The sequence below is a fragment of the Schistocerca serialis genome, chromosome 1 (genome assembly GCF_023864345.2).
Source record: "Schistocerca serialis cubense isolate TAMUIC-IGC-003099 chromosome 1, iqSchSeri2.2, whole genome shotgun sequence".
Lineage (NCBI taxonomy): Eukaryota > Metazoa > Arthropoda > Insecta > Orthoptera > Acrididae > Schistocerca > Schistocerca serialis.
Genome location: NC_064638.1, coordinates 538,826,786 through 538,850,489, shown reverse-complemented (window position 1 = coordinate 538,850,489; position 23,704 = coordinate 538,826,786). Strand labels below are relative to the sequence as shown.

Here is a 23,704-nt window from a genome sequence, read left to right as displayed (position 1 = left end):
CAACCATAGGTGAAGGACGAACTTCAGTGCGAGCAGTAACTGGGCTGGCCACTGGTATGGACAGATCGGCGGACTCCAGCTAGTTTTTATTTTTCTTGTTCGGAAGTAGGAAATAGATAAGAACAGTGTCGTGTGAGGTCAGAAGCTGGATTGGCCTCTGTCTGTAAACAGCTAGAAGCTGTGTTGGACAAGGTCAAGAGGCTTCAGGCTGTTGCTCTAAGCAGCAGCAGCAGCAGCAGCAGCAGCAGCAGCAACAGCAACAGCAACAGTGATGAAGGATTTAACATTTCTGATATAGTCTGAATCCTCCGGCAACTCCTATGTCACTTTGTCTCCAGATACGCAACATCTGACTGATTTATCCTTGCTGCAGGGTCAGTGGTAGACAGTGGTGGGTTCATATATGGAGGCTGAAAGTAGGAACTGAACGGTTGGCTCTCCCCTTATGCCTTAGTAACAGGTTCAAGTTGCTGTGCTGTATAGATATTTCTAGGTAGGTCCGGACAACCTGAGAAGGTGAATTTGTTGGTCACTGGAGCTCCAGCATTATTCGGGTAATGGAGCCCCCTAGGGAAATAGCAATCAGGCTAGTGTGCACTTGGTATGCTTGTCAGTTCTCATCCAAGGTCTGGAGGAGGCTCTGCTGGCAACTGAATTGCACTTTCCACTTGGGTTCTAAGGTCATGCTCGGTTCCTTTCGCCAGCTGGTTGCATTGGTCAAGACAGCTAGCTTCGGCCATGAGTTAGAAGCAATGAAGGTCTGTTGGTTTTGACCTTTGTGGAAAGTCTAACAGAGAGGCTCATACAATGAGTGTCAATCTCTAATGCAAATTTCTAGACGTCTGTTATCAGATGGAGCACTGAGAATTTTAGGGGGCATCCCTCAATAGTTCAGGTGTGCAATTGATAACAGAAGTGACTACTTGGACAACAAACAATGTATGGCATGCAGATAGGTGTTTTTTTTAGGTTGGAGGAACCCATCCTTAAGGTCAATGATTAACTGTTTACTGAAAAAGAAGAGAGAGCAGAAGTATTAGATTCAGAGGAGGGCTTCCACTCTTGCAGATCAGATAGAGAAAATGTTAATGATATTAGTAAACTGCAGAAACATTTGGTAAGGTTCCAGAATTAGAATGGATTATTAAAGGCTATGCTCACACAGTATGGTTGAAACCTGAAGTGAATAACACTGAAATTCTAAATGGAATATATACAGCAAGGATAGGGTAGGATAATTTATAGCCTGAAGGAATTCAATAATTTCGGGCGAGGTTATAACAGAATCTAAATGTGGAACAAGAGACTGGAAAAAAAGCACAGGCCGTTTCTATTTTCAAGAATGGTCACGAAAAAGATATTTTGATTGTGCCTACATCCCACAATGTCAGCATTGTTATTTACAGACTTGGCAATGTTAATTTAACGGGTAGCCAGATGCCCTTCCTACCCCCCCCCCCCCCCCCCAGAATGTGTATACCGCAACTGTCTGCATGTAGTGTCATTCATGTGAAAGTGAGCAAAAGTTTTCACAGTTTTTGTGGATCACATAACTGAGTTTTATCTTTATGTATTGATATTTCTGGAAAATTAAAATCTCCTATAAAAACCAATGTGGAAATGAGAGATCTTGCAAAACACAGTTAGCTTTGTTTGTCTATGAAATCCAGAGCACTGTAGACAAAGGCCCTCAGGTTAACATTGAGCTCCTTGACTTCTAAAAGGCATTCAATGCTGTTCCGCTCTGTCATTTAATCAACAAAATACGAGCTTACTGAGTATCTGTCCACATTCGTGACTGGATGCAAGGCTTTACAGGATAAAGAACTCAAAATGTTATTCTTAATGGAATGAAATCTATGAATAAAAGTAATTTTTGGGAGTGTTTAGGCCAATGCTGTTCACAATATACCACGTGTAGAAGTACGAAACCGGAATTTGATTGCAATAATTACATGTCTATTGTTTGAAACTGATAAACAACATTTTATTCAAAAATAATTTTCACTGCTATTCATACATCTCTCCCACCTCTCTGGGCAGGCTGTTAATGCCTAGCCAAAAGAACAGTTCTTCTTTTGGAGCGAGCCAAACAGCAAGCCATTTTCGTACATTTCCATACGAATTGAAGCGTTGTTCAGTAACAGCGTGTCCCAGTGATCCACATAGATGATAATCTGATGGAACAAAGTCTGGAGAATAAGCTGCGTCATGTAGTATTTCCCAACTGAATGCCTTAAATCGTTTCCCTGATCCTTTTTGCTGGGTGTCATGGAGCCTTATCATGGGGCAATATGACTGTGTTGCCCTTTTCCATATTCCGTTTGTTTTTCATGTAATGCTTGATTTAAATCAATCATTTGCTGTTATCGGCGATCAATGTTAATGGCTTCATCAGGTTTTAGTAGCTCATAATGTATGACACCCTTCTAATCCCACAGAGCGTTGTCTTCTTTCCAAAGCGATTTGGTTTTGCAGTGGATGTCGATGGTTTTCCTGGATTCACCCATGATTTACAATGCACAGGATTCTCAAAATATATCCATTTTCATCACCTGTCACAATCAGATGGAGAAACGACTTTTTTTTTTGCATCTAGCGAGCAGCATTTCACAAATGGTCTTGCGATTTGTTTGTTGTCTTTTACTCAATTTATGTGGAACCAATTTTCCCACTTTTGCACCTTTCCCATGGCTTTCAGCTGAAGAGAAACAGCTTTCTGCATCACATTCGATTGTACTGCGAGTTCCTGCTGAGTTTGAGTATAATTTTCATCCAATAAAGCTCACAATTCATTGTCTTCGAAACTTTTCAGTGGTTTCCTGAGCTCGTCGTTTCTCATGTCAGAATCACCACTTTTGAAGTTTTTGAACCACTTGAAACACTGTTTTCCCAAGGGCATTTTTGCCAAAAGCTTCGACAAGCATTTGATGCGATTCTGTAGCAGTTTTCTTCAAATGATAACAGAAAACCAATTCTGTCAGCAAATCATAGTTCACAGGCACAAAACTCGGCATGTTTACCGATTCGAAACAGATATTGTGTGCTGACACTCATCGCCAGCCATTACAGGAAGCAGATGGCGCTGCAGACATGGTCTCATGGGTCCTACACTGATTGCTAGCACCATCTCTAGGGAAATTCCGGTTTCATACTTCTACACCTGGTATATTGTGAACACACACACTTGTTCTTCCCACGCACCATTCTTGCGTAATACAGGGAATGGTATACATCATAAGGTGTCTTCTGGAGTACAGATGAAGATGTTATCCTACACATTTTGAAGGACAGGCGCACCTGGAAGAAGGATATTTTGGAGAAATGGCTTAGCCACAACCTAGACAATTGTTTCCAGAATGAATCTTTGACTCTGCAGCTGAGTACGCACTGTTACAGAACTTTGTGGCAAATTAGAACTGTGTCAGACTGGGACTCGAATATGAAAAGCTTGCCTTTGGTGAACATTCTTACAGACTACCCTATCCAGGCCCAACTAACAGTCCGACAAGGTAAGGAGAACTTCTGTGATGTTTGGAAACTAGGAGAGGTACTGGCAGAAATGAAGCTGTGGAAGGGGGGGGGGGGGGGGGGATGAGGGGAGGAGGAGGAGGAGGGAGAAATGGAGGTTGTGAGTGTGAGTTGAACCTGAGTAGCTGAAGCATAAGGCCACAACTAGGGACAGGAAACTTTTGCATAAATGATAACGCAAAAAATTACATGAAATAGATAGTGATATAAAATGAAATTGGAAGGGTTTAAGCAAATGTTTCTGTGTAAAAATATAGTAAATCTGAGGGCAGCAGGGTAAATATTACTAGTAACTAATTGTAATTCTGAAATTGGATTTTGATTTCCTCCTCATGTCTGACTGTCATCTATAATCTTAGACTGACATTTCATTTCCCATGTAAAGAACAGGATAGCTTTACTTCAATGACTCCATTCAAGTAACAGCTTTAGTTTCTGAAATGTCATTACAAACGCTACTGCACAACAAACTACATAAAAAATGATGCATTTTTTGAGAAAGCTTTAATTCTGGGCATTAATAAACTGCAAATGTTCACAGTACCCAACTATAAAAATGAAAACCACAAAATATGGCAGATAAGTAGTTTGTCAAACACATATCTTGTGTCCTATGCTGTGATAGGTTGATGGAAGCAAAGAGAACAAGTCCAGTGATTATTTCAATGTTTGCGAAGTTAAAGTGCCTATTTGGGAGTGTTCACATATATATACTTGTGCACTATGAAAAACATGCAGTTTAACTGGCACACAACATTAATGATTTCTCAAAAATGCATTATTTTTGGTATGATTTGTTGGGCAAAATTTTTGAGAAATGAGACATTGCCAGATAAAATTATCATATGCATATTCCAAGTTACGGGGGCTGAAGATTGTGTTACTACTGGGGAGAAAGGAATTTTTCTGATGAAATAAGCAAGCTTTTGAGAAATACGGAGGCACAAGCACTTCAAGTAGACGAAAGAAACACTGGTACGCATTGGGCTACACTTTCAAAGTAGGCTATAAACTCTTACGGCCACAGATCCATGTAAGTTTGTATTCAGAGTCATAGGTTCTCATTGCAACAACAGGATGATGTTGGTTAAGTCCATTAATTCTGATACAGCAAAGGACCTGTTCTGTAATGGCAGGATTCAGTAGTATAAATACTCTGAGGGGATACAAGTCCCTTCATAATTTAATGATGATGCTGGTGTTGTGTTTGGTTTGGTAGGTGCTCAACTGTGCAGTCATCAGTGCTCATACAAAGTCCTAATGTTGACACAGTCCAATTTTTTTCACAATCCAATCTAGCCACAGTCATGAATGATGATAACACAAACACCCAGTCCCTGGGCAGGGAATATCCCCAAGCCGGTCACTTATCGAACATCATTTAATGAAAAAGCAGCTTTCCACACCAGATGGAAATGTGTACATTGTCACATGTCTGGTGTTTTTCTGGTGACAGCTTGTCTTGAGTGCTCAAATATAGACTCTGTGCAGCTGTTTTATGTTGACTGATTGGTGACATAATGTCTCAGATGAGACCTCGCAAGTTTTGATAACACTTTCTTTTGGAAAACTTCCAAGTTTATGGTTGTAGATTTTTTTAATGGGTTAGATCTAAAGGCTTTAACATAAATCATTTATTTTTTTTCAATAATGTATATAAATGATACCTGTTTGCTGGTGAATACAATGTAATTGATATCTATATTTTCATGTTAAACATAATGCTGAAAAACAATGTAGAAAGGCAAAAATAAGGAAATACTAAAATTGGCAAAAATAACACCAAAATATGAAGAAAGTAACATCAAAAATGGCAGAAAACACACAAGAAATGGGCATAAAATAAATACTATCAGTTATTGTTTCCTTTTCTAAGGTATGGAGGGAAATCCTGCATTTTGGTGCAGAGGTATTAAACAGCTGCCGTTAGACATAAAACAAGAAATCACGTATTTCTGTTACATATTTTATTAGTCACTTTAACAAGTCATCCAATTTTCTAGTCAGTAACTTAAAACTCCTGTTCAACTGCATACTAAGTAACAATGTACTTTGTAAACTATAGTTGAATTCTTTTATCTTGGCGGCTCGCGCATGCCCGCCCAGACGCGGGAGATTGCTGCGTTGCCAGGTGCACACGACGCACGCGCCAATAGAAGCAGCGCCACAGTATAACTAGTTTGCAAGCTTACGTTTAGGGGGGAGCGTGCAGTTCATGAAGTAAAGCCACCACGGCAGCATTAACCCTTTCGCTGTTACAAAGACGTGCTCCCTGCATTCCGCGCTGTGCGCGATTTTGTCACTGCACTGCTCGCCTGTGCAGACACGTGATGTTCCCACTGCTTTGACACACGTATCATTCGATTCCACAAAAACTATTTGGCCCAAAAATTAGATTTTTACATGTCTTCTTGACTGATACCTTCCCCCCATAAATGACCTAATTTTGTTTCGATTTTCAACACAGTTATTATGCAGCATTAAATGTAGTAAACCATTGCACGAAAGTTTGAAGAGTTTGCAGAGGTAGAAGTCCATAGCATATATTTCCGTATGGTCGATTTTAGTTGCCACAATGTTGAGAATGAAATGTGGACAAGATACCTAAATTTCATATAAAATTTACTGTATAACAATATCTCATTTAAGTACCATATAGGTGTCGTACGTAATATTGAGAAATATTCCGTCTTTCGCGACTGTAACAAAAGTTTTATTTACACTGAGCACATTTGGCTTTATTTTAAAGCACTTCAATGAATCAAAAGGAAGTAGACAAAATACATTAAACAAAACTGTGGACTTACAAAAACATTAGGACTTGAATATACCGTCTATCAGTGAAGTGCTCTGAGCTATGTCAAATATAATTTTTGTGTGTGGCACACACAAACATCATTTATTTGCTAAAACACTGATCTGCCAACACAAACGTTGAATATTGTGTTACCGCAGCACAAAACTACAAAAGGTGACTTGGCAATGGAGGAGACAAAATACTGTCCACTGAAGATGCTTCAAAAGAGAGAAACGCGTATGGTCTAAATAAGTCGCTTATTACAGTTGCAGAAGAGGAATATATTTCAGTACCATAGGTGAAACTGCGACTGTGGAACAAAAACAAGAAAGAGAACATAAGTACCATTGTGAATGTGCCATACCTTTCATTGATTGAAGTGCTTTAAAATAAAGCCAAACGCGTCCGGTGTAAATAAAACTTTTATTACAGTCGCGAAAGACGGAATATTTCTCAATATTACAAACGACACGTACGTGGTACTTAAATTAAATGAGATATTGTTATACAGTAAATTTTATATGAAATTTAGGTATCTTGTCCACATTTCATTCTCAAGATTGTGGCAACTAAAATCGACCATACGGAAAGTATACGCTATGGACTTCTACCTCTGCAAACTCTTCAAAATTTCGTGCAGTGCTTTACTACATTTAATGCTGCATAATAACTGCGTTGAACATCGAAACAAAATTAAGTCATTTATGGGGGGAAGGCATCAGTTAAGAAGACGTGTAAAAATCAAATTTTTGGGGCAAATAGTTTTTGTGAAATCGAATGATAAGTGTGTCAAAGCGGTGGGAACACCATGTGTCTGCACAGGCGAGCAGTGCAGTGATGACAAAATTGCACACAGCGCGGAATGCGGGGAGCACGTGTCTGCAGCAGCGAAAGGTTTAATGAAGAGGCAAAGCACTAGAAATTTCAAAAAATTGCATTCAAACGAATATAATTCATGAAGTAAGGCACTTCGATATTGTTTTTAAATAATTAAAATATTAAGTTCCGCACAAGGTTTGAACTCATAACCTTTCACATAGAAGTCCAACACCTTAACCATTACGCTAATGCAGATCGTCTGCCTACAGAGCACAGTGAGGAGTCTAACACGGTACGCAAAATACTGACGAACACTTTTGGTATGACTATGAATTACTCACACTTCGTCGAAGTACAATAGGAAATAAACAATTACCGCTCTTCTTTAGTGCGAAAAAGGGTTTCGTGAGATTGATACAAACACCTTTCCTTCCTATCGCCTGAATTAGGAGTCTTATTGCTTGTTTGGTTTCATTAATTAATAGAATATGAAGCAATTGGTATAAAGAACGCTTTTTCCAAACTTTCTATAAAAGAAAGTCTGCTATCAAAACATTGCTTTTGTTCTATTACTTTATTTATGACTGAATGTTTCTAATACTGAAGACACTCGTCCATGCTATGCACTGCAGTCGAGATCGGGCAACGTCGTTCTCTGTTCATTGGCTGACTGTGTTTTGTGACGTCAGATGCGCAGAATGAACCTAAACTCGGCCGCCAACATAAATGACGCGCACTTTAGTCTATTCTTACAGCATACAGATAGTTGTTATTCTTTGACAGATGCAGTGTCCTTATGAAGCAAGCAGTGATAGATTAACACTCTGCAAAACTGAGAAAGTAGCAGTTAAAAAAAATTAAAGACATTTCTCTTCTAATTTTATACTGGAAATACCAGCCACTGCAAGTGTAAAACCGTATGACATTTTACTGGTGATTGTTACTGCAGTCTAGAGAAACAGATTCCAACAGCATCTTGACATATTTTACAACTAGATCTACAGAACACAAATAATTGAATGATTTTTATGTTAGTACTTGAAAGCTAAAATGCAGGCTGAACAACTCGCAATGAAAGAGCACTAATTTTCGTGTGTTTCTAAGGTACATGCCTTCAGCATCAGAAATATCTAAACTTAAAGATCTTTATTGCATGGAAGCATTGACAAATGTTCACCCATGCAAAAGACTTCGAACAGTGTCATCACTGTATGAAGGTAAAACATATCCATATAGAAGTCAAATTAACTCTTCCAAGAAACAAAAACTTTTGTGTTAAGGTATTTTTGATAATGAAGGCACATATCTCTGACACATACATGGATTACTGCTTTTGCATTGTATTCTTCTCAAAGACAAACCTACCCTTTAGGAGAGTGCATCATTTCTAGATCTTTGGTCATGTACTGTCTCTCAATTTGTTTTAGTAAATCAATTGCATGCAAACCATCCCCCCCCCCCCCCCCCCCCATGTAAAACCGCTACATAGTCAAAGCATATTTTTGTCACGAAGCAGTGGACGTGCTCCTAAAATACAGTTTCCCCTCATTTGAATAACTTTATACCAAAATTACACAACTAGGTACAGTGTGTGTGTGTGTGTGTGTGTGTGTGTGTGTGTGTGTGTGTGTGTGTGCGCGCGCAAAATAGAAAATGTGTGTACATACCTGCCTCCAGGACTTCTGTCAGACCACCTTTCAGATCAGGCTCTAATTCATTCCATTCCTCTTCTACTTTTTGAGGCAGTTTTGCAGTAGAGTCTTCAATAGCTTGTAGCTTTTTTTCTTCACTTTCTAGCTGAGCTTGAAGTTCTTCCAATCCCAACTGAAATGTTATGTACCATACATAAATCACATTTATTTTAACATTTATTAGAAATACCAATTACACAAAGTCTTAAGTAACATCAGTTTTCTTTGTCATACACTGCACTGTATAAAAATCCAGGGAGTCAAAATAAAGGTAATGTTCTACACAATGTCTAAAGCTTATTTACTCATACAAATACACAACTACTTCTTTCAGTTTCTGATCCACTTGTAACACACTGAGCGAGTCAGGAAAGGTGAGACAATTTGTACTGTGATGCCTCTGGATCCACTCCAGTGCCATTTCAATACCATATAACTCCACATCATAATTTGTAAATTATTTTGGAAGCATATTTGGAAATGTCTATCAGGTGAAACAACTAAACAACTCAATGCGTTTCCTTGCTGGGATCCATCTGAAGATACAGTGATAAATTTGTGACACGTAGTTAAAAATCAAAGAAATCAGATTTATAAAAACATAATCTGGAGTGCAAGTTTTCATGTACTCTATCAAGTTTAAAATCACTTTGGGACTCTGAAAATGCCAAGGCATCCCTGACTGTGTATTCAGAGGTGTGATATCTCTAGATCCTAGAGACAGTCTGTAACTTGGACCCTGAAAGGCTTGGTCACATGGTACCAATTGCTGAACAGCCCCTCATAATTGCGGTGGACAGGTGCACTAAATGCTAATGACTAATGCAATGTTGGTGATTTTCAGAATCTGCTTAGTTGGGAGGAGGTGCTGCTACTGAGTCCAGAGTATTGGTTCAACAGCCTCTGCACACAGTGTGTCAAAACACTGCTGCCCAGCAAAAGACCACCCCCTTGCCTCAGTGCTGAATCTGGGCTGGTTCGACAGGCTCCAATTGAGATTTAAATGCTCTCATGGTGGACAGCATACAGCATGTTGAAGTAGGAAGTACTTGCTGAACCATAAATCATGCTATCATGAACCAATCATGAGCTGCAAAATGCCCTATGATGCTGCAGGAAGGAGGACCTGTTAAAACTCCCCATGCCTTTCTACTGAGGCAGTTAAAAATATTCTGATACGATGCTCTTTGTTCATAAGTCTCATGTGTGGAAGCGAGGTTAATTTCATGTCAAACAGTAGGCCCAAAAAGTGTCCTTAAAATTTAAAACCTTGTCTGAATGAATGAGATCTGGTTGGTTAAAACTTCAATAAGCAAGGTTAAAATTTACATGAGAAATCTTCAAGTGAGAACCTAAAACCAGTTTCATTGGCCAAAGTTTCCAGCCACCCGATGGTTAGGAGTTGTAGTATCAGAGGATGTAGAAGGTCGTAAAGTCATCAAAAGAAGAAGAAGAAGAAGAAGAAGAAGAAGAGAATTTGTAACTGGGCTTCTAACTGCAATGGACATGCTGTTGATTGTTTGTCATCATTTTGTGATACTGAGTACATTGCCTTGCGGGACCCCATACTTCTCAACATAATGGTTAGACGAAGTATCACCAATGCACAAAGCACCTGTCCTTGAAGTATTGAATAAGAAATGGCACACGTCCACGTAGCACCCATCCATGAAACTGATGAAGGACGTTATACGTCCAAGTGCTATCATATGCCATTCCAAGATCAAAGAATACACCCAACAAATTGTTTCAGCACAAGACAGTCTTCTGTATGGCCATCTCCAGCAGAATTAAGTTGTCGAAGGTGGAATGGTAGTGGCTGAAACTGCACTGGGAGCAGCATAGATGACCTTGGTATTCGGGGAGCCAGATGCCTCCACAGTTGAGCGCGCACTTCTCCATATCGCTGGTAAGGGCTACACTTCAGTAATTATGAGTTGGTATGACACTTGCCTAGTTTCCATAAGGGAATTAATATTGCCTCCTTCCAAGTGGCAGAGTACTGTCCATCAAATCAGTTCTAGCTTAAACGAGATAGGAGCTTGCCTTCGGCTCCCAGACATAATAGCATAATGAATCTGGTCCAATCTTTGAACAGTATGTCAGAGCTGATTACTCCTCATATGGAGAACAGATGACTTTAGACCCCCCTCATTACACGAGAAGAAACAGATCCTTCTCATGCCCCAGTTCTCCAACAGTTCATCCTTCCCTTAGTTATGGTACACTCTTTATCAGGCCCCTCTTCAGATGTTTCTCTGGCGTGGGAGTCCCTGCCCAGTGCTGAAGGTGCCTACAATGAGGTTGCGTCCCCTGGAAATGTCCATAACAGAAATTAAAGTAAGTTAGATGTGAGAAATGCTTGTAAAGGAATACTGTGAGGAAAATCAAACAATGGAAAACCCAGGATGGAATGTAACAGTATTCCGAGAGGAGGAGGAAGGAGTTTGTGGTGATGATAAGATTATGAGATAGCAATTGTACCACTTTTTGCAGCTTCTGTGCAAGGAACTTATACAGTTATGAACTACTTCTTCCCTTTGAATATAGCCAAATCAATTCTAATATCCACCTGGAGTGACTTCGGTCCTACAATAGGCTTTTATCTTCATCACCTGCTTTGACATTAAAACACATCATTCAAGGGTGTTCCAGTGACATTATTCCATCTCTACATTATTCTACATCTACATACATACTCCACAAAGCACAATACAGTATGTGGTGGAGGGTACCTTGTACTACTACTGGTCATTTCCTCTCCTTTTCCACTTGCAAATACAGCAAGCAAGAAATGACTATCTAAAAGCCCCCATAAGAGCTCTAACTTCCCACATTGTATCTTCATGGTTCGTATGTGAAATGGACGCTGACAGCAGTATACTCATTCTGCAGTCAGCCTAAATTATAAATTTGTGCAATAGTGCCTTGTTGAAAGAGTACTGCTTTCCCTCCAGGAATTCCCACTAGAGTTCAAGAAGCTTCTCCATAATATTTGCATATGGATTGAACCTACTGATATTAAATATAGCAGCCCACCTCTGAATTTATTTGATGCCTTCCTTTAAGCCGATATAGTGGGAATCCCAAACACACTTAACAGTTCTCAAGAACTGGTGGCACTAGCATTATATATGCCATCTCCTTTATGGATGAGCAACACTTTCCAAAATTTCTCCAAATAAAGTGAATTTGAGCATTCACTTTCCCTACTACCAACCTTATATGTTGATTCCATTTTATATTACTAACACAACATTACACCTCTATCTTTAAGTGAAGTGACTTGTCAAGCTGCATCCTACTAATAATGTACTTGAATTTTACAGGATTGTTTTTCGTACTCATCTGCATTAACATAAGTTTTTCTACATTTAGAGCAACTGCTTATTCATCACCAACTAGAAATTTTGTCTATGTCATCTTATATACTCCTACAGTCACTCAACGACACCTTACCATACACTGCAGCGCATTGGCAAACAGCTGTAAATTGCTGCTGACCCTGTCTATCAAGTCATTTATGTATACATAGAATAAAGCAGTTCTATCACACTTCCCTGGGGCACTCCTGATGATAACATTGTCTCTGGTGAACACTTTAGGAATAACAAAGCTGCCTGTTGTATTGCACCCAAGGCTTGTATGATATCATTTGAGAAAAGTGCAAGCCAAGTTTTGCACAAATGCTGCTTTCTAAATCCAAGCTGATTTGTGGACAGAAATCTTTCTGTTTCAAGGAAATGTGTTATATTCAAACTTGGAATGTGTTCAAGAATTTTGCGGCAAGCAAATGTTAAGGATACTGGTCTGTAATTATGTGGGTACATTCTTTCACCCTTCTTACATACAAGAGTCACATGCGCTTTTTTCCATTTGCTTGGGACTTTGCCCTGGGCAAGATTCACGATAAATGCAGACTAAGTAAGAGGCCATGGCCACAGAGTACTCTCCGTAAAGGAGTACTGGGATTCCTTGTGGACCTGGCAACTTATTTGTTTTCAACTCTTTCAGTTGCTTCTCTGTGACACGGATGCCAATTTATGCTTCCTCCATACAGGACCAACTTAGTGTTTTTATGTTTGACAAGGTTCTCTGCAAGATTGTTCCTGTGGAAGTTCTGCAGAATACTAGTTTACAGCTACAGTCACTTCTTGGTTGCTCATAAAACATTGACCAGCAAGGAAGACTGAATTTTGGGAAGAGACTGAAGTCCGATAGAGCAAAATATGTGAAATAGTATGACAACATCAAGCACAGATCGCTCAACTTTTCCAATGCCAATACACTTCTGTGAAGTAGTCCATTGTCTTGATGAAATTTTGTTGCATTTTTTTCATCCAGATACATTAGAAGCCCCAGTTATTATTTTATCTATCTGAAGATCCCGAATTAGCAGAACACCACTGGAATTCCAAAGCACCAATGCAATGACCTTTCCAGCTGGTAAAACTGTCTGCCTTCCTGGAGCTGAAGAATCGTCTTATCTGTAGTGTTGTTACTGTCACTTACCAATGCAGAAAATTGATTTTATTGAAACACATCAATTACTGTTAAAAACTGTGTGTGTGTGTGTGTGTGTGTGTGTGTGTGTGTGTGTGTGTGTGTGTTCTTTTGGTAAGTGATACGCCATAAGTAGGTGCGACAGCCACCTTGCACAAAGCTTTCTCATGTGAAATTCTTCATGAAAAATTTAGCCTACTCAGTCATTTGTAATCCCTATGATCCTGGCAACTTCTATTTCAGCCACCTTTGCATTGTGAATTTCTTCAATGATTTCTGATTCAGCTGCACTTTTTGGGCACTCTTTGGGTTGGAAGAAAATCCTGCACCTAGTGCTGGGAGCTACAGGCAAGGCCAAGAACTTTCCAAGACACATTCTTAGTGCCTTATGCTGGCATCTGTGCTGTAAGTATGCTGCTTATTCATGTTTTAAAGATTTCAAAGAAAATTTGTCTTACCAGAATATCCATTGTAGTGAATATTAGTGGGCTAAAGAATGCTCAACATCTACATAGGAATTTTATTTAACCTTTTGTACAGTTTAATTTTTAGGGGAATGTGTTCCAGTGAGTGTCGATGATTACAAAAGCTTAGTACCAGTACTATACATGTAGGTATCAATACAGGAATGCCAGAACTTTCCACAAGTGAAATTCTCTGATTTCCAGACAATTTTTAGCATTTTTTCCTGACACATTTTGAGACCTCAAGGGTAAGTTGAGACATAAGCTGCCAATCTGTTTTTGCAGCTACAGTACAAGAAACAATTGTGCAAATGAGGAAATATCTAAAAAAAAAGTTGCAAGCAGATGGCGTTTCCTGAAGGGTGCAAAAATCGCAAGTACTAACATCTAACTTACTCACAAGCCTAGACATGAAACAGAATAGCTAAAAGGCCAGACAATTTCTTAAAAACACTGTTAATGACCCTCAACTAACACCCAAAATTAATATAAGGTCACACCAGATCAAATAGCGCATCAGCTCCTACTAAATGGCAAAACCAACAGCAAACATGCAAGAAAGAAGCTTAAGAGAGATTCACTCAAGAAGACCATCCAGGTACTTACTTTGCCCTGGAAGAATTAGATGACTCCATCTTTCTAATAAAGAGTAGTAAAGCTGCTGGCCTAGCTGAACTACACCCAGAGCAAATAAAAATGTTTGGACCCTCTACCAGACAGTGGTCATTAAGTATGATGAACAAATGCTCCCTTGAAATGAAGATTCCCAAGATCTGACAGAAGGCAAAGATAGTAGCTACACCACAAGCTTTAAAGAGCCCTGCAGACTCCAAAAATTCTCGACCTATCTCCCTCCTCTGCCAGCTCTATTAAGTCCTAGAAAGAATGATCCTCAACCACATCTCTGCACATGCAGACCAGAATATTATTAAAGAGCAAGCGGGGTTCCAACCTGGGAGGTCATGCTGTGGACAAATTTTGAACCTCACACAGAACAAAGATGATGACTAAGAATTGAAACAAATCACAGGTGCAGCTTTTATCAACCTTACAGCCACTTATGACACCATTAATCATAAGTTTATATCAAAAATATATAACACCACGAAGGATTACCAACTGGCGCAATTGATCCGGTGCCTGCTGCAGAACAGACGCTACTTTGTTACACTGCAGACAAAGAGCATCCAATGTCGAACCCAGAAACAGGGACTACCCCAAGGTAGCGTCCTTGCTCCACTGATTTACACCATCTGCACCAATGACCAGCCAATTAGTGGATGCTCGCTCCATCTACGCAGATGATACATACAGTCATTGCTGCTCAGGGAAAAACATTTGAAGAGGTGGAAAGAAAATTGACAACAGTGCTTGAGAATATAGCTGACTACTATGATGATAACCACCTCCAGCCGAACCCAGCAAAAACCCAGGTCTGCACTTTTCACCTGAGCAGTAAAGGGGCCAGGAGTAAACTCAACATATGCTGGAGGAGACAGCACATCTCTCACTGTGACACCAAAATATCTTGGAGTCAAACTCGACCGCACTCTCACATTCAAGGATCACTGTTTGGACACAAAGATGAAAGTGAGTGCCAGGAACAACAACATCCACAAGCTTACAAATAGTAGATAGGGGGCAAAACCTACTGTTCTCTGCATGTCACCTCTAGCATTATGTTTCTCCCCTGCGGAGTACTCGGCACCTGTATGGCAAAAATCCACCCATGCAAAACAAGTAAATATAGCTCTGAATGAGACAGGACGCTACATAACAGGCTGCCTCTGCCCAACTCTCACAAATCTGCTGGACTAACTTACGGGCGTAGCCCCTCCATAAATCAGGAGGAGGAACTGCTGCAGAAACCGAGAAACAAAAACAAGAAACAGATCCCAGGCATCCAATGTTTGGACACTAATAAAGGAAGATTTTACTACAAGCAACTGATCCAATGTCTTTACCGCCTGTGGCGAAACTCGGAACCAGGAAGACCAGGGAATAGCTCCAGGGAAGAACCTGTATCTGGATATGAACTTCCATATACGATCTGGAACACATTGAATAGATTAGGATCAGGAGTATCACGATGCATAGTAAACCTGAAGAAATGGGGCTGTATTGCTACAGATGAGCTCTGTGAATGTGGAGAATTCCAAGACCCACAACACCTTCTAGCCTGCAGGAAATTGGACAAACCTTGCATGATACAGGACCTATTAACAGCAGATGACAAGGCCATACAAGCTGCCATGTACTGGGCTTGGCATGGGATACAAAGATTGTAATCCCAGACAGAATCATACCCGCTCTTTGAAATTAACATTGTTTCCTGTGTTTTTGTATTTGGCTTTATTTAATATTCACTTTTCTCACTAACATGTATTGTGTTGCTTTACGCTTTATGTTTTCTCTATATTATAACCTTAAAGATTTTGTAAAAGTGATGTCTTGGATACCATAAATAAAGACCACTGATGTTGTTTTATTTCAATAAAATGAAACATTTGGCGACAAAAATACGCATTTCCTTGGAGTTGCAAGACAGATTTAAAATATCTTCACTGATTTCAGAAACAACCTCGCAAAAAAGTACACCTCTTGAAAGAAGTGTATAAGGTAGGCAAGAATTGTGAAGGAAAAAACACTGTAGGTGACTGCAAAAAAAAAGGTGGTTCTACTATGTTCGTTATTGTTGATTATTACCCACTTTGTTATGTACTATTTTACAGGTATTGTGTGATTTTTCTTTCAAGAAATATATGAATAAATAGTTTACAAATTGTCTACCAGCGACTGGCACAAATTTCTTCTTCTTACCATTCATACTTTCTAACATATAAACTACTTTTAAAGTGCCAAAATGTACTATAACAAATAAAATGTCCATAAAATGCCACACTGTACAATGCACTTGCAGTGAGACAGTATCAATTCCTGAAATCCATTGCCCATGAACTCTACATCTACATTTATACTCCGCAAGCCACCCAACGGTGTGTGGCGGAGGGCACTTTACGTGCCACTGTCATTACCTCCCTTTCCTGTTCCAGTCGCGTATGGTTCGCGGGAAGAACGACTGTCTGAAAGCCTCCGTGCGCGCTCTAATATCTCTAATTTTACATTCGTGATCTCCTCGGGAGGTATAAGTAGGTGGAAGCAATATATTTGATACCTCGTCCAGAAACGCACCCTCTCGAAACCTGGCGAGCAAGCTACACCGCGATGCAGAGCGCCTCTCTTGCAGAGTCTGCCACTTGAGTTCATTAAACATCTCCGTAACGCTATCACGGTTACCAAATAACCCTGTGACGAAACGCGCCGCTCTTATTTGGATCTTCTCTATCTCATCCGTCAACCCGATCTGGTACGGACCCCACACTGATGAGCAATACTCAAGTATAGGTCGAACGAGTGTTTTGTAAGCCACCTCCTTTGTTGATGGACTACATTTTCTAAGGACTCTCCCAATGAATCTCAACCTGGTACCCGCCTTACCAACAATTAATTTTATATGATCATTCCACTTCAAATCGTTCCGCACGCATACTCCCAGATATTTTACAGAAGTAACTGCTACCAGTGTTTGTTCCGCTATCATATAATCATACAATAAAGGATCCTTCTTTCTATGTATTCGCAATACATTACATTTGTCTATGTTAAGGGTCAGTTGCCACTCCCTGCACCAAGTGCCTATCCGCTGCAGATCTTCCTGCATTTCGCTACAATTTTCTAATGCTGCAACTTCTCTGTATACTACAGCATCATCCGCGAAAAGCCGCATAGGACTTCCTACACTATCTACTAGGTCATTTATATATATTGCGAAAAGCAATGGTCCCATAACACTCCCCTGTGGCATGCCAGAGGTTACTTTAACGTCTGTAGACGTCTCTCCACTGATAACAACATGCTGTGTTCTGTTTGCTAAAAACTCTTCAATCCAGCCACACAGCTGGTCTGATATTCCGTAGGCTCTTACTTTGTTTATCAGGCGACAGTGCGGAACTGTATCGAACGCCTTCCGAAAGTCAAGAAAAATAGCATCTACCTGGGAGCCTGTATCTAATATTTCTGGGTCTCATGAACAAATAAAGCGAGTTGGGTCTCACACGATCGCTGTTTCCAGAATCCATGTTGATTCCTACATAGTAGATTCTGGGTTTCCAAAAACGACACGATACTCGAGCAAAAAACATGTTCTAAAATTCTACAACAGATCGACGTCAGAGATATAGGTCTATAGTTTTGCGCTTCTGCTCGATGACCCTTCTTGAAGACTGGGACTACCTGTGCTCTTTTCCAATCATTTGGAACCTTCCTTTCCTCTAGAGACTTGCGGTATACGGCTGTTAGAAGGGGGCAAGTTCTTTCGCGTACTCTGTGTAGAATCGAATTGGTATCCCGTCAGGTCCAGTGGACTTTCCTCTGTTGAGTGATTCCAGTTGCTTTTCTATTCCTTGGACACTTATTTCGATGTCAGCCATTTTTTTGTTTGTGCGAGGATTTAGAAAAGGAACTGCAGTGCGGTCTTCCTCTGTGAAACAGCTTTGGAAAATGGTGTTTAGTATTTCAGCTTTACGTGTGTCATCCTCTGTTTCAATGCCATCATCATCCCGGAGTGTCTGGATATGCTGTTTCGAGCCACTTACTGATTTAACGTAAGACCAGAACTTCCTACGATTTTCTGTCAAGTCGGTACATAGAATTTTACTTTCGAATTCACTGAACGCTTCACGCATAGCCCTCCTTACGCTAACTTTGACATCGTTTAGCTTCTGTTTGTCTGAGAGGTTTTGGCAGCGTTTAAACTTAGAGTGAAGCTCTCTTTGCTTTCGCAGTAGTTTCCTAACTTTGTTGTTGTACCACGGTGGGTTTTTCCCGTCCCTCACAGTTTTACTCGGCACGTACTTGTCTAAAACACATTTCACGATTGCCTTGAACTTTTTCCATAAACATTCAACATTGTCAGTGTCGGAATGGAAATTTTCGTTTTGATCTGTTAGGTAGTCTGAAATCTGCCTTCCATTACTCTTGCTAAACAGATAAACCTTCCTCCCTTTTTTTATATTCCTATTAACTTCCATACTCAGGGATGCTGCAACGGCCTTATGATCACTGATTCCCTGTTCTGTACATACAGAGTCGAAAAGTTCGGGTCTGTTTGTTATCAGTAGGTCCAAGGTGTTATCTCCACGAGTCGGTTCTCTGTTTAATTGCTCGAGGTAATTTTCGGATAGTGCACTCAGTATAATGTCACTCGATGCTCTGTCCCTACCACCTGTCCTAAACATCCGAGTGTCCCAGTCTGTATCTGGTAAATTGAAATCTCCACCTAAGACTATAACATGCTGAGAAAATTTATGTGAAATGTATTCCAAATTTTCTCTCAGTTGTTCTGCCACTAATGCTGCTGAGTCGGGAGATCGGTAAAAGGAGCCAATTATTAACCTAGCTCGGTTGTTGAGTGTAACCTCCACCCATAATAATTCACAGGAACTATCCACTTCTACTTCACTACAGGATAAACTACTACTAACAGCGACGAACACTCCACCACCGGTTCCATGCAATCTATCCTTTCTAAACACCGTCTGTACCTTTGTAAAAATTTTGGCAGAATTTATCTCTGGCTTCAACCAGCTTTCTGTTCCTATAGCGATTTCGGCTTCGGTGCTTTCTATCAGCGCTAGAAGTTCCGGTACTTTACCAACGCAGCTTCGACAGTTTACAATTACAATACTGATTGCTGCTTGGTTCCCGCATGTCCTGACTTTGCCCTGCACCCGTTGAGGCTGTTGCCCTTTCTGCACTTGCCCAAGGCCATCTAACCTAAAAAACCGCGCAGCCCACGCCACACAACCCCTGCTACCCGTGTAGCCGCTTGTTGCGTGTAGTGGACTCCTGACCTATCCAGCGGAACCCGAAACCCCACCACCCTATGGCGCAAGTCGAGGAATCTGCAGCCCACACGGTCGCAGAACCGTCTCAGCCTCTGATTCAGACCCTCCACTCGGCTCTGTACCAAAGGTCCGCAGTCAGTCCTGTTGACAATGCTGCAGATGGTGAGCTCTGCTTTCATCCCACAAGCGAGACTGGCAGTCTTCACCAAATCAGATAGCCGCCGGAAGCCAGAGAGGATTTCCTCGGATCCATAGCGACACACATCATTGGTGCCATCTCCCATAAGTCCAACCCCTCGTCCAAGTCGTGGGAGATGGGCAACGGCACAAAGTAGGGGACTGCCTATAGGGGCGATGTACAGCGGGGACTTCGTGTGCCCCAGGACCGCTACGGTAGCTGGGAAGGCCCTATGGGAACCCTGAAACGTGACGGCTAACGGGGCTCTGGTGAAGCTGCGATAGGCCTAGCAAGCCAGTAGTGGATAAATCAACTGCTTTCAAAAAGGGAACATGCCTCGGATCACGGAACGGATTTACAGGAAACCGACCAAGCAATGGAAAAGGATTACGAGATGGTTTACGACTGGGCACCTTAAACGTAAGGACTCTAACTGGGAAGTTAGAAGAAATTGTAGAAATGATGGAAAGGAGGAAATTGGACATCTTGGGACTTGCTGAGACTAGGTGGAGAGGAGTTGGTGAAAAACCACTAAGTAAAGGATGTAAACTGTACTGGATAGGGAATGAGAGGGGAAGAAATGGAGTGGCAATAGTGGTCAGAGAGGGTCTGCAGGAGGAGGTGGAAGGTATCAATGATCAAATGATAAAAGCCAGAGTACGAGTGAAAGGAAAAAGCATTGAAATCATCCAAGCATATGCCCCACAGGTGGGGTGTACAAAACAGGAGAAGGAGGAATTTGAAGATGACATGCAAAAGCAGCTAAATGGAGGTAATCAGATTATAATAGGGGACCTCAATGCACATGTTGGCACAGACAGGAAAGGATTCGAGGAGATAATGGGACCAGAGGGCTGGGGGAACCGAAATAGAGAAGGAAAATTGTTGCTGGAATTCTGCAAGAGGAATGGGCTGGCAATCGCAAATTCCTGGTACAAGAAGAGAAGTAGCCACAAAATAACTTGGTACAGTGGAGACTGGTCCCAAACTTCAGTAGTAGACTATGTACTAGTGGATAGGCAGATGATGAGCAGCCTCACAGATGTTAAGGTCATTCCATCTGAGGCCTTAGACAGTGACCATCGGCTGTTGGTAGCCACCCTGAGAGAGAAAAAAGATAGGAGGGCAACAGACATACAGGAGAAAAGGTTGAAGACATGGATGCTGAAAGAGGATGAACGGAGGACCCAGTACCAGACACTGATCAGGAAGAAGCTGCCAAAGGAAGATATGAGAACAGTGGAAGAAGAATGGGGAGATTTTAAGAGGGCTCTAGTTGAGGCAGCTGAGACTGTGTGCGGAAGAACTAGCACAAAGAGGAGAAGTAAGGAAACCCCATGGTGGAACAACATATGTAAAGAGGCAGTACTTCGAAAGAACAAAGCCTTCAGAGAATGGTTCCAGACCCGAACAGAGGAAGCTAGGGTAAAATATAAGGGAAGCAAGAAAGTGGCACAGACCATAGTAAGGGCGGAGAAGAAGAAGTGGATGGAAAAATGGACAAGAATGTTAGAAGAGGACAGTGAAGGGAACAAAAAAGTACTTTACACCATGGTAAGAAATAAGAGGAACAACAGAAGCGAGTGCCTGAGGATCATGGATAATAATGGAAGAGTTGTGGAGGAAATGCATGAGCTCAAAAAGATTTGGAAGGAGTACTTTGAAGATCTGTTGAATGCCGTCAAGTGGGTAACTAACAGCGATGGAGAACCTAAGGTAGCAGACGATTATAATAGTGGGGAAATTGATGATCTAACTTGGAATGAAGTGGAAGAAGCCATAAAGAGGATGAAAGGGGGCAAGGCACCAGGTTGGGACGAAGTAACAGTGGATATGATACGAGCAGCAGGAGAAGTAGGAACCCAGTGGCTATACAGAGTGCTGAGGGTGGTGTGGAAGGAGAACAGAATTCCTGAGGATTGGAAGAAAGGAATTATAGTCCCGATCTTCAAGAAAGGGGATAAAAGGAGATGTGAGAACTACAGAGGAATCACCCTGCTATGCCACTGTGGAAAAATCTATGAAAAGATCCTGGAGAAGAGAATAAGAAGCAGTATTGAAAGTAGACTGCAAGAGGAGCAGTATGGTTTCAGACCGGGAAGATCAACAACGGACCTCATATTTGCGGTAAGGCAACTGCAGGAAAGGCACTATGAGTACGGGAAGGACTTAATCATGGCGTTTTTAGATATTGAGAAGGCGTATGACAGTATCTATAGGGACAAGCTCTGGGATGTGCTGAACGCAAAAGGGATAGATGAAGAGATAACACGAAAAGTCAGAAAAATGTATGAGGGAAGTGAGAGTTGTGTGAAAGTGGGGAGGGAACGTACCGCATGGTTCAAGCTGGAAAATGGGCTGCGACAGGGAAGTGCACTTTCGCCTTTATTGTTTATTATTGTTATGGATGAAATCCTACAGCAAGTATCAGATGCAATTGGAGATCATAAAATGAAAGCAGTGCTTTTTGCCGATGACCTGATGTTATGGGGAAATTGCGAGAAGGAGGTGCAAGAGCAGTTAGATGTATGGGAGGCAATGGCAGCACAATATGGAATGCATTTCTCTGCAAAGAAAAGTGAAATAATTGTCACAACAAGGAAGAAGAATAGGCCAAATGTGGATATAACTTGTGGAGGGGAAAAACTACAAGTGGTAGAGAACTTCAAGTACCTGGGAAGCATGATTGAAAGTAAGGGGGGAAACGCAATGGAAATAAATGAAAGGTGCAGAAAAGCAGGGCAGTTCTTCAAATGCATTAGGGGGCTTATTTGGAGCAAGGAGGTGCCACAGAAATCCAAGGGAATTATATACCGAACCTGCTTTGTCCCCATATTGGCATACGGAAGTGAGACATGGGTAATGCACAAAAGCGACAAAAGTAGAATACAAGCTAGTGAAATGAAGTTCCAGAGGAGCAGGTTGAGTGTAACAAGACGAGACAGATTGCGAAATGTGTATGTGAGGGAAAGACTAAAGGAGGAACCAGTACAGGACAGGATAGAAAAATCAAGACTGCAGTGGTATGGACACATGAAGAGAATGGATGAGGGAAGAATTCCAAAAAGGATGTTTGATCTGCAACTGGAGGGGAAGAGGCCCAGGGGAAGACCAAGAGATAGATGGGTGAAGGGAGTGAAGGAATGTGTGACGAGAAGAGGAGAGAACTGGACGAAGGTGGAAGAGGGGGAATGGTGGAAAGACAGAACACGATGGAGAGGCTTGTGTTCCCGACAGACCCAGCCAGTGGCTGGAAACTGTCCAAGATGATGATCATTGGTGCCGACATGAGCGACCACCTGCAGATGGCTGCACCCTGTACCCTTCATGGCATCTGGAAGGACCCTTTCCACATCTGGAATGACTCCCCCCGGAATGCACACGGAGTGCACATTGGTTTTCTTCCCCTCTCTTGCTGCCATATCCCTAAGGGGCCCCATTACGCGCCTGACGTTGGAGCTCCCAACTACCAGTAAGCCCACCCTCTGCGACCGCCTGGATCTTGCAGACTGAGGGGCAACCTCTGGAACAGGACAAGCAGCCATGTCAGGCCGAAGATCAGTATCAGCCTGAGACAGAGCCTGAAACCGGTTCGTCAGACAAACCGGAGAGGCCTTCAGTTCAGCCCTCTGGAATGTCTTTCGCCCCCTGCCACACCTTGAGACGACCTCCCACTCTACCACAAGTGAGGGATCAGCCTCAATGCGGGCAGTATCCCGGGCAACCACAGTCATAGTCCGATCGGGGGATGCGTGGGACGAGCTGGCCGTCCCTGACAAACCCCCATCCGGAACCCCACAGTGATGCCCATTGGC

General features: G+C 41.5%; 1 protein-coding gene across 5 annotated transcripts in view; it reads right to left on the bottom strand.

Annotated features, from left to right (window-relative positions):
* The window catches only part of LOC126474991 (condensin complex subunit 1), a 213,738-nt gene that overhangs the window by 133,949 nt on the left and 56,085 nt on the right, over positions 1-23,704 (bottom strand). For all 5 annotated transcript variants that reach the window (XM_050102534.1, XM_050102540.1, XM_050102548.1 and 2 more), the window contains one exon: positions 8,815-8,971. In XM_050102534.1, the coding sequence (XP_049958491.1) occupies positions 8,815-8,971 (157 nt within the window). The remainder of the gene's footprint in view (positions 1-8,814; positions 8,972-23,704) is intronic.